The following is a 14,503-nucleotide window of genomic DNA, read 5'->3' on the forward strand; positions in this document are numbered from 1 at the left end:
CCCCCCCCCCCCCCCCCCCCCCCCCCCCCCACACCCACACTTGGCTGCCTTCTCCCCTCTCTTCCTCATAGCGTCTTCATGGCCTCACTTCTTTCTTCAATCACTTCATCACCTCCCTAAACTCTCGCTGCTCAGTCCATCTCTTCAGTCCTCCTTTGCTGCTCCGACTCCTCTCCTTTTGTATTTCCCGCTTAGTTGTCCCCAAATGCTTCAACTTGTACCACGATAAATTCCAAACAAGTTTGCAGACTCACGACAAAAACTGTTTTGTAACGCCGCTTCTGTGCAGCGGTAATGCACTATTCTAGTTATTCTGACAGAAGCAGCAGATAAAATCATACTTTGCTTAGAACATATGAGAGTATGGAGAGGGGAGACATTTACTCATAAAGTGCAGCAGGGAAGACGTATGTGTAGCCAACAGGAAGTTAGCATCACACTGGTTCCCGCATCAAAAAGCCAGTGGGATTTATCCATTGAATTTTAGATTACTGCAGAAAAATAAGCTATGTGGCAAACAAACATTCATGAAACGTACACGCTTTGTTCAGCAAGATAAATCTTCACAAATGAACCACCACTCTTATGATTTTTTGAAGAAGTTAAAAGCTAACTTTAGGCTACAAATCAACTGCATCACATTAGCGAGAGTTAACACAACTAGTGGGTGTGATGGCCTTTTGTTGATTTTTTTTGGGACTGTACTTGTATATCTCTTTTCTAGTCTTAGACCACTCAAAGCGCTTTAACACTACATGTCATCATTCACCCATTCACACACTGATGGCCATGCAAGGGGCCACCTGTCCATCTGGACTAACTAACCCATTCACACAGGAACAGCCTGCGGGTTAAGTGTCTTGCTCAAAGCCACATCGACATGGATTAGCGGAGCCGGGGATCGAATGCCGATCCTCTGATTGAAGGACGACCCTGCTCTACCACTGAGTCACGGTCACCCCTTTTTATTAGCCACTTGTTAGCAACCGCCTTTTTTAAAGACACATAATAGCATTTACTGACTCATTTTATGTTGTAAAACAAAAAGTTTGAATCTCCTAAGCTAAACCACAGACCAATATTTCAGGAAACCAACCAAAAAACCCATTGACTTCCAGACAAGGGAACCAGAAGTGCAAAAATGCTGACTTGTTTCTAGGATTTAGGACTCATTCCTGCAGCACTCTATACTGCAGAGGTGTTAAAGCGGCCTTTTTCCCGCTGTGTTAGAATTTGGAATCTATTGAAACATTAATTAACATGAATTAAAGTTGACCACGGCCATGGTTGAGTGTTTTAGTCAAATGTTTTCAGCAGGGTTTTATTTACAAGTGGCTGTAATCACTAATTGTATCAAATGACTCCTCTTTACAGAGCTTTATAGAGAGCTTCAGCTCATTGTTTAGCTATCCGGACCGCAACCTTCCTGATTTGGTTCACTCTCACAGCTCTCATAGTGTCATATTCGGACACGTGAGTAGGGCTGAGAACTTTTTTTGACTCACTGCGACCAGAAAAAAACAACGATGTGCAACACTGCTGCCATTTGTATCTTAGTGTAGAAAAGTGGCGCTACCACTGGAAAAACGGCACAACGTGACATAGCGGTAGTGGCGGTTGTTTTCCATCCCATACGGTTGGCTTGTCAATAGCGCCGTATTTCAATCACAGTTATGAGCCCGACACACAAGGCAGCTGTTTTCAGTTAAAAGGCCCTAAAGCTGTACACCAACTCTGTCTCTGTGCCATTTGGTGCTAAGCAGGTAGCAACTACCTGGTGAATATCACGGTGCTTTTAGCAGAACCGGACATTTCTCCTCAGGAGTTGGCTGAGACCAAAACCAGAGCTGTAAGAGTGTGTATATTGGACTTACATCAGCTGGACACAAACATGACAAAATAATGATGACGTTGCTCTGTAACTGCTGAATGGGTAAAAAAATAAATGGACTTGCATCCAATGCCAACAACTGGTCAAAATAAATCTGGTTATTGCAAGTTAAGAAAAATGAAGGTTCTTATTTGATGACTGATTTAAATTGTGTCTGAGAGGCTGGTAACTCAGAATGTCCGACAAAAGAATTGGATCTTCTTTACGTCTCCGTATAAGGCTAGTCCTGTCCAGGTGTACTACCTCCCCACCCTCACCCATTCACTCTGCTGTATACTCGTGGGCCGAGAGCCTGGCACTCACACATGGCGCCAGCTGTGGTGCACTGTGTGTCAGTTTGTGATGCTCCTTTCAGGTCGAGCTGGTGAGATAAAGGAAAAGACAGGACGCAGAGCAGTGGAGTAAAATATAGGGAGTGAGAGAAGAAGAGGAAGACAAATTAAGAAAAACAAAGGGGGGGGAAGGGTGGAGTGTAAGGGACACCTGCTGCCGTGATGAGTCACACACTCGCCCCATGGTAACAAAAACCTCACACACACGTTAAAAGTGCTGTATTTGCACATGCGTCTGCAGACACGCAAGGTGCCTGCATGCATGCATGTCTGACTTGTTTGTGTGTACTGCAAATAAATCACCCTGCGCGCGCGCGCGCACGCACGCACACACACACACACAGACACATACAGTGAGGGAAGGGTGTGGCAGCTGAGAGCTGGGTTATTTATAGATGTACTTCCTCTGAGAGAGGTAGACAGAGAGGGAGCGAGAGAGCAAAGGAAAAGAGGGATGAGAGAGCAAGGTCAAAGGAGAGTAGTGAGCTGACTGGACTAGTAAAGCACACGATTTTCTCTGTCACACACACACACGCGCACTTCCTGGACAGCTGATGCTGATAGTGCTGAATGCATCCGAGGTTTTCATTTATCGTCTCTTCATTAACATCCAGTCATCCTGCACAAACTACTGTTGTTGACTATGAGGCACTACTTTAACCCTTTGAACACAACTTGGGCAAGACAACCGGTCTTTACTGTGGTAGCTTTAGTGTCCATCGCAAGTGTGGAAGAAATCATATAAATACACTCTGCATATCTTCACAATTCATCTAAATTGGTGCGTTATGCAGCATGACTTTTCCGAGCACAGATTTATCGAAATATGTTAAAAACTGCGGGCCAAAAGACATGGTGGCAAAATTTCAAAAATATTTATCCCATATGTACATTAGATAAGTGATGGAAAAGCTTGGTTTGCTTTGATTTTATGACTAACACAGCATAGAAGGTCCTCAACAATATGGTGAGCATCATCCATGTACAGACATGAGGACATTTAGGCTCAGGCCATATGACGAGATTATCGTTCAACATTATATTGGTTGGCCACGATAGCGGTCCAAACGTGTCCAGGATAACTGGTTGATGTTCAATTTATCTACGCAGTCTCTCATTTTCTCTTGCTTTCTCTATGCTCAACGCATTTTTGTAGCCAATAAAAATGATTTTGTGTTATTGTGGTGATAAAAATGTAAGTTACGGTTCTGTCAGATTGCTGCTAGACCACCCTGTTAACAAAGGGTAAACAGTTTCTCACTGCATGGAAAATGCAGTTCTGTAAGGCTAAAAAGAAAAATGGATTCAAGCAGGGTATTTCATTGGATAAAAACAAGTTAATATGACAAGACTTGGAAGTGACAATGCCACAAACTTGTAAATAAAGGAAGTGAAACCTGAAAGCAGCCTGTGCTCAAATGTTTAACAGCCCGGTTAGTGGTCCCACTAAACAAGTGAAGGCTTCAGCCTGCTCTGTAGTGTTCACACATACAGTGGGTACGGAAAGTATTCAGACCCCTTTAAATTTATCACTCTGTTTCACTGCAGCCATTTGCTAAAATCAAAAAAGTTCATTTTATTTCTCATTAATGTACACTCAGCACCCCATCTTGACAGAAAAAAACAGAAATGTAGAAATTTTTGCAAATTTATTAAAAAAGAAAAACTGAAATATCACATGGTCATAAGTATTCAGACCCTTTGCTGTGACACTCATATTTAACTCACATGCTGTCCATTTCTTCTGATCCTCCTTGAGATGGTTCTCCTCCTTCATTGGAGTCCAGCTGTGTTTAATTAAACTGATTGGACTGGATTAGGAAAGGCACACACCTGTCTATATAAGACCTTACAGCTCACAGTGCATGTCAGAGCAAATAAGAATCATGAGGTCGAAGGAACTGCCCAAGGAGCTCAGAGACAGAATTGTGGCAAGGCACAGATCTGGCCAAGGTTACAAAAGAATTTCTGCAGCACTCAAGGTTCCTAAGAGCACAGTGGCCTCCATAATCCTTAAATGGAAGAAGTTTGGGACGACCAGAACTCTTCCTAGACCTGGCCGTCCAGCCAAACTGAGCAATCGTGGAAGAAGAGCCTTGGTGAGAGAGGTAAAGAAAAACCCAAAGGTCACTGTGGCTGAGCTCCAGAGATGCAGTAGGGAGATGGGAGAAAGTTCCACAAAGTCAACTATCACTGCAGCCCTCCACCAGTCGGGGCTTTATGGCAGAGTGGCCCGACGGAAGCATCTCCTCAGTGAAAGACATATGAAAGCCCGCATAGAGTTTACCAAAAAACACATGAAGGACTCCCAGACTATGAGAAATAAGATTCTCTGGTCTGATGAGACCAAGATTGAACTTTTTGGCGTTAATTCTAAGCGGTATGTGTGGAGAAAACCAGGCACTACTTATCACCTGCCCAATACAATCCCAACAGTGAAACATGGTGGTGGCAGCATCATGCTATGGGGGTGTTTTTCAGCTGCAGGGACAGGACGACTGGTTGCAATTGATGGAAAGATGAATGCGGCCAAGTACAGAGATATCCTGGAAGAAAACCTCTTCCAGAGTGCTCTGGACCTCAGACTGGGCCGAAGGTTCACCTTCCAACAAGACAATGACCCTAAGCACACAGCTAAAATAACAAAGGAGTGGCTTCGGAACAACTCTGTGACCATTTCTTGACTGGCCCAGCCAGAGCCCTGACCTAAACCCAATTGAGCATCTCTGGAGAGACCTGAAAATGGCTGTCCACCAACGTTCACCATCCAACCTGACGGAACTGGAGAGGATCTGCAAGGAAGAATGGCAGAGGATCCCCAAATCCAGGTGTGAAAAGGTTGTTGCATCATTCCCAAGAAGACTCATGGCTGTACTAGCTCAAAAGGGTGCTTCTACTCAATACTGAGCAAAGGGTCTGAATACTTATGACCATGTGATATTTCAGTTTTTCTTTTTTAATAAATTTGCAAAAATTTCTACATTTCTGTTTTTTTCTGTCAAGATGGGGTGCCGAGTGTACATTAATGAGAAATAAAATTAACTTTTTTGATTTTAGCAAATGGCTGCAATGAAACAAAGAGTGAAAAATTTAAAGGGGTCTGAATACTTTCCGTACCCACTGTAGATGCAAATACACAAAGCAGAAAGAAAGCACTCTGCAGCATGCTATGGGCCACATGAAAAACTCTTTCTGCACCCACTAGTGGAAATCACAAATCCACTAGAAATGCAATGGAACACAGATATGTACCAGAGACCTTTGAAGAGGATCCACTTTACACCAAGTTTTATTAAAGTTCATTTTCACAGCTTTTAAAATGTATTCTAACAAGTCAGAAAAAAGTCAAAAGAAGACCTCCACCTCCATGTATACTGATTGACTTTCCTATGGAGGAATGAACCAAGTGAGGATCCTGAACTCAACGAGAGCCACACTGAACTTCATTAAAAAAAAAAATATGGAAATTGAATGTGCAAAAGACAACGCGGGGCAGCAAACGCCTCAGCCCTGAACCCATGGCTTAATCCAGAGAGAGTGACAGAAAAGAGGAGTGAAGATGGAGATGTGATGGATGAGGGCGGTGGAGGGGAAAAGATGAAAGGCTCCTCTTCAGCAGGAAGAGGTGGGACTGGAGGGGGAGGGGGGGGGATACAAGGGAAGATAGTTGGGTGATTGCAGCGGTCCACCATTTTAGAGTAGCAGTGAATGGCCGGCAGCCATTATTATGCTAAATTAACCTGGGAGCTCCAGGCCGCCACTCAAGATGGAGGAAAAGCCGAACAACAGATAAGAGCTAGTTTACCAACACACACACAGGGCTGAGAATGCACTCGCCCACCCCCACATTTCCTCTGCCCCACCCTCCCCACACCCACAGTTGTGCCTGTGGAGTGGTCAGCAGCGTGGCCTTCATTATCATTAGACGCCATTTTCTGCCACAAAGATCACCAGCAACCCCTCCCCCAATGCCTGCCTCCTCACTGCTTCACACACACACACACACACACACACACACACACACACACTCTCCAGCCCCCCCACCCCCCGCCTCCGACTGTTTTCCAGTGGGTGATGCATGCATACACACACAAACCTCCCCCAGCGCTGACCCCTGCCTGCTGCTTTGGCCCTCCCTCTTCCTCTGAATAAAAGGGGACCAGGGAGGGAGGGAGGGAGAGAGAGAGAGAGAGAGTGAGAGAAACAGAGAAAAAGAGAGAGACAGACAGAGACAGAGAGAGATATGGGGGCTGCCTGACACATTCCTCAGTCCGATCAAGTTTCCACCTCCTCAATGAAACCACATCTGACTCTCTGGTACACAAACCCTCTTTGCCACTCCGCATCGCTCTCTCTCATCTGACGGATTGAGAGGGATGAAGCAAAAAAGAAAGTAGAGAGAAGTGATAAAGCCGGAGAGGAAGAGTATAAGAAGGGAATAATAGGAGCAGAGAGCTCTGTGCCAACGAAGCGAACCAAAGCCGATGGACAAACGCTGAGAAGACCGACGAGTTCATCCAGCTAATCGATATCCTGAGTGGGAAGCTTAGATTCTACGGATCACGCTCCTGGCGTGGTTACATGCTTTGGTATTGAGAGTAAGCTAAAACTATTACATGGAGCTGGCAATGATGATACTCACTGAGCACCAAATGTGAATTAATCCGCCGCTTAAAATAGTCCCCAACAAACTCACCATTTCCTCCTGTTTGTGTTTTGTTTGATAAAAACTACAGTTTTAAGATGATCTTCACATAGGGTCAACTTAGAAGCCTTTCCCTGTCCTTTCAGCCACATCTCGTGGCCTTAATCAACACGTGGATTTTGCTCTGTATTTGAGACCCTGTTTTTAAAGATTTCCATCATCAGACAGGTTGGGGAAGTCTTGAGTCGTATTTTTTGTACTTTTCATAGGATTTGTTTGCAAAAAAATATGTGTATTTTAAAAAGCAACCTTTAAAGTGAGACTTTTTAACTTCTAAAAGAGGAAATCATACTTTTAGCATTTTCTGTTTACTCACTTCATAGAGACAAAGTAAGAGCGTCACAGTACAGCACACACACAGTAGGAGTAAAACTAAATAAGACTACCGCTTAAAGAAATATGCTCTTTTATAATAGCTGTAGAAACTTTAGATGTCTTGCATTGCTACTATGGTACCGAATGGAAAAAGCAGCCAATTCCCTCTGGAAAAAAAGCTGCAAATTTCATGTTTGAGTTGATTTATTAAGCATAATGACAATAGAGTCTGTTCTTTCAAATAAACTTGGCATTGCCAGGGGGATAACTGACAAAGTGACGAGTAAAGAAGAAGGTGAATAATACTACTTTCCACCCGACCTGCAAAACCGACAGCAGTTCTGACCCTGTTGATCCGCAGCTATAGAAGAAAATGTGATTGATCCTCCGATTTGTCAGTCAAGCAGCGCATGCTCCATGCTTCACTAAGCCCTGTGATCTCTCTCACTCTCTCTCTCTCTCTCACACACACACACACACACACACACACACACACACACCCTCTTCAGTTCCCCCTTGTTGGCCACATGAGTGATGGATCTTGTGAGTGTGGATCTAGGGCTGCACGATAAAGGGCATTGCGAAGTGCGCATGTGCAAGAGTCACATGGCAGGACGTACAATGTCAGCAAATCGACTCAAACACATCGTGGTGCCACTTTTTTTCATCTTTCAGTTCTCTTTTCCCACAATTGATCCAGTATTTCCCATTAATTACATGCAGTCTAGGTAGACACGCCCACGTTTCATAATGAACCGTATACATTCACACACTTCTCCTCCTCACCTGCCTGTGTGAGAGGACCCTCTCCTCTGAGAGCGCATCTCCCCGAAACGCTGCACCGCTGCCGGCTCTGGGTCGGCTTTACAGCACCCTTCGCCGGTTCCCCGTGGCTCCCTGCACTGACCGATGTGTTTCTTTCTGTCATCACCGTTCAAATCTATACAACCCATGAGTTTGATCACAAGAGCACAAAATGCTATAGAGCTAGCTTCTTGCTGTCGAGGTACACCAGATTGATGCATTTAACTTTAAAACTTAGAAAATCCATGATGAAAATTATTTTTGGCACAACGCAGATATACAGTTCTTTCCAATATATCGTGCAGCCCTAGTAAAACCTATTCTGAACATACCAACACTGTTGAATTGATAGTCGCTTTATTTCCTCAGTTTTCCATCTGCTGGTATTCAACGGTTACTACCTGGGCTGCTGCCTCTCTATTGAATCACTATAAGTGGAAAACATCACGCTTCTACCGAGTAGTTAATGTTGCATCTTCAGGACTTTCCACCCTCTCTGTTGACACCAGCTGATGAAGTTGGACTCCTCTTACCTGGTCGTTAACACACGTTTAGCTCTACACTGCTACTTTAGAAACAACCACATACACACAAGGACTAATGGAAAGCTGCTCCTACCTTTTCTTGGGGGTCTTGGTCTTAGGCGTGGAGCTCTTAGTTTTCTTCTCCTTGGGCTCCTTGGGCTCTTTGGGGGTCTTGGGTGTCTTGGGCGTCTTCGTGGTCTTGGGCTCCTTGCCCTCCACCTTCTCCTTTGGTTTCTTTTTCCGCTTCTTCTTCTCCTCCGCCGGCGGTGAACTTCCCTCTACAGTTCCTGTGCCAGTCACCTGTTCACCCGCATCACTTCCTGTTTCGGGAAATCCAGACTTCACGTCTTCCTCTCCTCCTCCTCCGGCTGCTACTGCTCCCCCTCTCTCTGTCTTCTTCCCTCCCTCCTCCTCCTCTCCGGCCGCTACCTTTGCTTTCTTTTTCCTTTTCTTTTTTGGCTTGGTCTCCTGGTCGCTGGGCTGCTCTGTGCCGATAGGCTGGCCGGGGGCGCCGGCGCCGACCGTCGGCCTGTCAGGAACCATCATTGAGGCGTCGCCTGACGGGTCGGTGGGGGAATGCTGGGAAGTGGAGGAGAAAGTCAGCCGTTAATTTCAGTTTTTTCAACAACTTTAAACTATGCTTAATAACTTTATATATAGTAATAAATCATTTAAATAAGACACTTAGCCTTCTTCCCCACAAATAAACAGCAGTGGTCACTTGGCTTTGCATGTACAGATCTGGTCAGTGTTGGCCAAGACGCATGAAGAGCATGAAAATATGCTAATAGTTCTCTAAATCATTAGTCACTTGACTTATCTTTGGGTATTTTCATTAAACGATTGATTAATTGACAGTGTAGATAATCATTATTTTCAGGCCTACATTTGTGTTTAAAAAAAAGAAAGTAATCTAAAGGGCTAGAACTAACAATCAGTTTGTTATTAATTAACCTTGCGATTATTTGTTCTCTAGACGACGCCAGAAACGTCTTGTTTTGTCCACAAACTAGAGTGCATATATATTCAATTCACTGCCATGGAAAGCCAACAAGTATTTAAATTGGAGAATCTTATTTGAAACATGACTCCGTAATGAAGCCTTACTGTTAATTTTCTGTTGATCGACTAATCAATACATGGTTTCAATATGGAGCAGTCTGAGAACGTTTGCAACCTTCCGTTCCATCGTTTTGTCGTGCCAGCCTGTCAAAGTCAAGAGGGCGATATTTTCTGCGTGGGCGGGGGTTGAGATTGTCAGTAATGGCCGACTACAGAGCAGAGGGGGTAGACGGGGATCCATCCATCCATCCGTCCACATGGCTACCACCTCCGCCCTCTCCTTGACTCCCTGTTGCCACAGTGTCCTCCCCCTCCTCCAGCAGGCTAACCTTAGTAAACAAACCAGCTGACGCCTCGTTTTACTCCTGCAGACTAAATCCTCTCCCCGTCCTCCCAAGTAGGCTCCCTGTGACAGGCAACTGGTTACCAGCTGTTGGGAGCCTCTCCAGCTGCCTCTCCTCCCTCACCCACTCTTCCAGTCCTCCCTCCCTCCCTCTTTCGCTCTCTCTCTCTCCAGCTGCTCAGGGTCCCAGTAGCAGATGGGAAATCAGGCATCATGACACGAATAAATTATCTCCATACTTCAAAAAGGCGCAGCGAGGGAGTATGTGTGTGTGTCATACCAGTGTGCCTTTGAGAGTGTGCGTGTGTAGCTGTGTGTCAAAGAGAGGTGTGTGTGTGTGCGAGCATCAGCAAGTTTATAGCGAAATGCCACGGCAGCAGCTCCCCTCTGTGTACAAACGCACACACACACAAACCTCGGTTGTGTTCACGTGGAGGAGGAAAGAGTTGGGGTGCCATCACTGAAAGTCCACTTCCATCAGGAGAATGCTAATGTACACGCACACATTCCGCACCAAACTACTGCAAGGTCACGTGTCACACACACACACACACCTCTGCACACAAACACCTGCTGACACACACGTAAACCGAGACATTTAGACACGCAAATAGGGGGAGGAGAGGGGGGGAGATAACTAGGGGGGAGAGAGAGAGATGGAGGGACAAGCGCAGAGAGATGTGGGGGGGAGATGCAGTGCCAAGAGATAAATCTGTCCTCCTGCCAGGCTTCCCAGATAATCAATCACACGAATGACAATGGAGACACACACAGTGCATATACACAAACAATCACACACACGCTGGAGTCCTGCGTCAGGTTTGGTGTTCTGCTTGGTGAATTCAGCTTGATGGTGTGCTCAGTTCTGCTGGTTTTAATCCAGTTCTCCACAAGGAATGGAAAAACCACTGCGCTCTACTGAAACACCATTACAATGCACCTTCAACACAATGATATCACCAATAAGTCAATTTAATAAAAGGATCCATAAAAGACCTCGATGAATGAGTGGCCTCGAGGCCGATATCACAGACTCGGAAGAGATGAACAGGGTTGGGTTTCATCTCTCCGTGGACAGAGGGGGATGTTGGAGGACCTCTCTTCCAACATCCCCCTCTGTGAGAGGAGGAAGTTGAAGTGGAGGAGGGCAGGACAGCTGGAAGTGAAGTGAGATAAAGGGTTAAATCCACCAGGCAGAAACATTTAAGACTCCCAAAGGATGGAGTGAAAGAAAATACGGTCACCGTCGTTCAGCTTCTTGCCTTACCCATCCATCTATGGATATCCGATATATGGACATAACCGTGATTATTGTTACGTTACCGACTTATCGTACGATATATGGACATGAGCGCGATCATTTTACATTATCGACTTATCGCACAATAAATGGACAGGAGCGCGATAATTTTTAAGTTATCGGAATATAGTACGATATGTGGACTTGAGCTGGATCATTTTCTATGTATCTCCTTGTCTATACAGACAAGTATATGGACATGACCTCAAATATTTTTGCTGACCTCCATATTGCTTGTGTTTACATGCATGTTTATTTACAAAAGAATTTCACAAACAGCAGGGTTTTCCTGACCATTAGAAGACTTGCACATCGCGCAGACATTGCACATTTTTGTTGACAGAGAGTCCATTTTGTTTGTTTTGGTTGTGTGGTCTTATTTTATTTAGCTCTTTGAACTGGTGCACTTGCATTATTATCCTGTTATATTATCATTATATCAGTGGCATAAAATGGTGTTAAAATGACAATAACTCAAATCATCTTTGGGACAATTTATTGTGACAGCACCTTTATTTGCAGCATTGGCTGGTGATATTTCTGATTTTCTTGGTAAAAATAGGTAAAATATATATTATTCTCAATCGAGCCAGTTGAAAGTACACTCGTCATCATGCTGTCAGCGAATGCTTTGTAATGTTAGACGGACTTCCTCCCCTGCATGAAATCATTTTTGGACAGCGATTACATTTTGCCATATCACTACTCTTTGTGACGCTTGGCTGCACATTTGAGTGCCAGCGTTGGTCAGTCATTGGTTGATGGATGCTGAACAAACACCACTTTCAAGCAGATTTTTAAAAAATCCCTAATTTTTTTTTTATCATTTTGGAAGTGGTTGACACTACATTTTCTGCCACGGTTCCAAACAGTCTAGCTACACATAAGAGATTGATGTCGCTTACTTCCTTGAACCAATCAGTATTTAACAACGTTTGAATCTGATGAGAAATGTTGGGCTATTTGGTCACTGTCAATCAAGTTTAATTTAACACCTAAATAGTTATAATGGAACAGATTAGATAAAGGTGTGAGTTTTAAACTATTACATGAATAATGTCTAAAAGATGTGTTGTTTTTTAACTGTGATTGAGCTACTGTTCTCTTATCTTAACCATGTGCCCTACAGTTATATATATATAATTCTACATGTAACTATGGGACACATACTTATATAATTAGACATTAAATAGTAAGTTTTACTTTGACACTTTAAAGTATAGGAGAAGGTGAAATTGATAGGATACATTTATTTCTTAATTTAAAGTATGTGAACTCTGGCTTGTGCAGATAGCTAATGCACATTTTGATGGCTCAGATATCTCTTGTATAAAGAGTTAATGTTTCATCTCTCCATGATGGAACAGCCAAGAATCATTCACAGTAAGCACAGGAGGAAGGAAGCACCTCCTCTCTGCTCAGACACTGCTCTGCAGCAGCAGCAGCAGCAGTTGCATGTCTCAGCTCTTCAAATATGGTGAGGTGGGTTTCCAATAAAAATCACTCAACCACTAAAACCAAGATGAATCAGCTTACAGAGAAGTAGCTTGGCGAGGTGCTCGTACTATCTGCCCCTCAAAGGATGATTAAGTACGTCATCTTTCAGGACAAGAGATGAAGCCACACTGCTCTGCTGTGGCGTTCCATGGCTGAATTTCACTTAATTTGCCATTAGGTATCCATTGTTCTGACTGGTCTGATGACGTGCCCATCTCAACAACATTTCTATGTGTCTGTCATGATGGACCGAGGCATACAGACTTGAGAGGAAGAAACGGGCCAACAGAGGCACTCGTACTTTTAAGGGTCTTTCTTGTAAACTATGTCCTCAATACTGTACACGACTAACATGAATTTCTGGTGAAACGTTTGAAAGAAACCGAGCATTCCGTCAACCGCTGACATTTTCCGTTTGTTGGAATCCTCGCACACAACCAGAGTCGACTAAACGCCAGAGGAGCGTTTCCTCGAAGCCGCGGCGAGCTGGATGGTATGGCAGCTCGCTGACAGCAACCAAGAGCGGGGGAGGGGCGAGACAGGCATGTTACGTGTCAACTAAAGTGCTGCACGCAACACAGTGTGTGTGTGTGTGTATGTGTGTGTGTGCGTGAGATGTAGAATAAAGGTCACAGCGCAGCACTCTGCCAGAGCTGTGACCTTGAGCTGCTGACGAAGGCACGTGTGTGTGTATGTGCATGTGTAATAACCATGCTTAGTGAACAGATGGAGCTTAGAGTACCAGACATACAGTCATTATGACTGACTGACCAGCTTGGTGTGTGTGGCTCTTTCTAACAAATGCATCGTGTGGCACAGAGAGAACTCCCTTCCTGTGCCACACACATACAAGGCTATCCTATTTCCCCAGGCACATTCGCCATCCCATTCCAGACCACACCAAGCCACACTGTCGATGTGTGTGTGTGTGTGTGTGTGTGTGTGTGTGTGTGTGTGTGATGACGGGGCTGCCTGACCTGCAGCTAGAGTCGGGTCGGCACATGCAGCTCGCCCGGGCTCACCAGTCAACCTGGCATCTAGGTCAGGAGTGCTGGATAGATTGAGAGTGACGGCTGAAATGTCAACCACAAAACGCAGCGGTGCACGGCTGGGAGGTTGAGTCGGGGTGGGGGGGGATAGTAGGGCGAGGGGGCGGGGCACAGGGCCGCTATTGTGTGTGAGAATGGGTCAGTGGAGAAAGAGGGCTTTGAGCAACAAAACAAGCTAATGGACGCTGGAGGGCACTTGATGCAGGCGGCGACGATGGCTCGCTACACAAAACACAAACAGAGGTTGCCATTGAGAACGGCTAACCTCTCAACGGCAGCCCCCCCCCCCCCTCAATCTCCTTTGCTAGAGAGAGATCCTGGAGTCTTTGCTCATTTTCCCCACTTATTTTCCTCTTAGCATGTTTTCCCCCCTCCCCCAATCTCTTAATCACCCACCAGCTTCTTTTTTTTCCTCCTCACTGTCTCCCTCTTTTACAAACTGCCTGTCTCTCTGCACATCCGGCTACACAACATTAACTTAGAGATGACAACCCTGAAATGGGTAAGAAACAGTGAGACAGACACATTCAGACAGAGAGAGAGAGGAAAGAGAGGAGACGGGGAGGAGGGAGAGACAGGAAGGGAGGTTTCCTCTATAGAGAAGGGGGAAACGTGGGAGCAAGGGGGAGGAAAGATTATGCTGGTGGCGCCTCTGTGTGTGTGTGTGTGTGTGTGTGTGTG

The 14,503-nt window shown here is 45.0% G+C and overlaps 1 protein-coding gene across 1 annotated transcript in view; it reads right to left on the reverse strand.

Moving 5' to 3' along the window:
• Nucleotides 1-14,491, reverse strand: part of LOC116401371 (chromodomain-helicase-DNA-binding protein 7-like) — an 18,606-nt gene extending 4,115 nt beyond the window's left edge. The window contains exon 1 of the mRNA XM_031879730.1: nt 8,666-14,491. Coding sequence (XP_031735590.1) covers nt 8,666-9,117 — 452 coding nt within the window. The 5' untranslated portion in view covers nt 9,118-14,491. The remainder of the gene's footprint in view (nt 1-8,665) is intronic.
• Between the last annotated feature and the right edge of the window lie 12 nt (nt 14,492-14,503).

The sequence above is a fragment of the Anarrhichthys ocellatus genome, unplaced genomic scaffold (assembly GCF_004355925.1).
Source record: "Anarrhichthys ocellatus isolate YVR2014 unplaced genomic scaffold, GSC_Weel_1.0 scaffold402, whole genome shotgun sequence".
NCBI lineage: Eukaryota > Metazoa > Chordata > Actinopteri > Perciformes > Anarhichadidae > Anarrhichthys > Anarrhichthys ocellatus.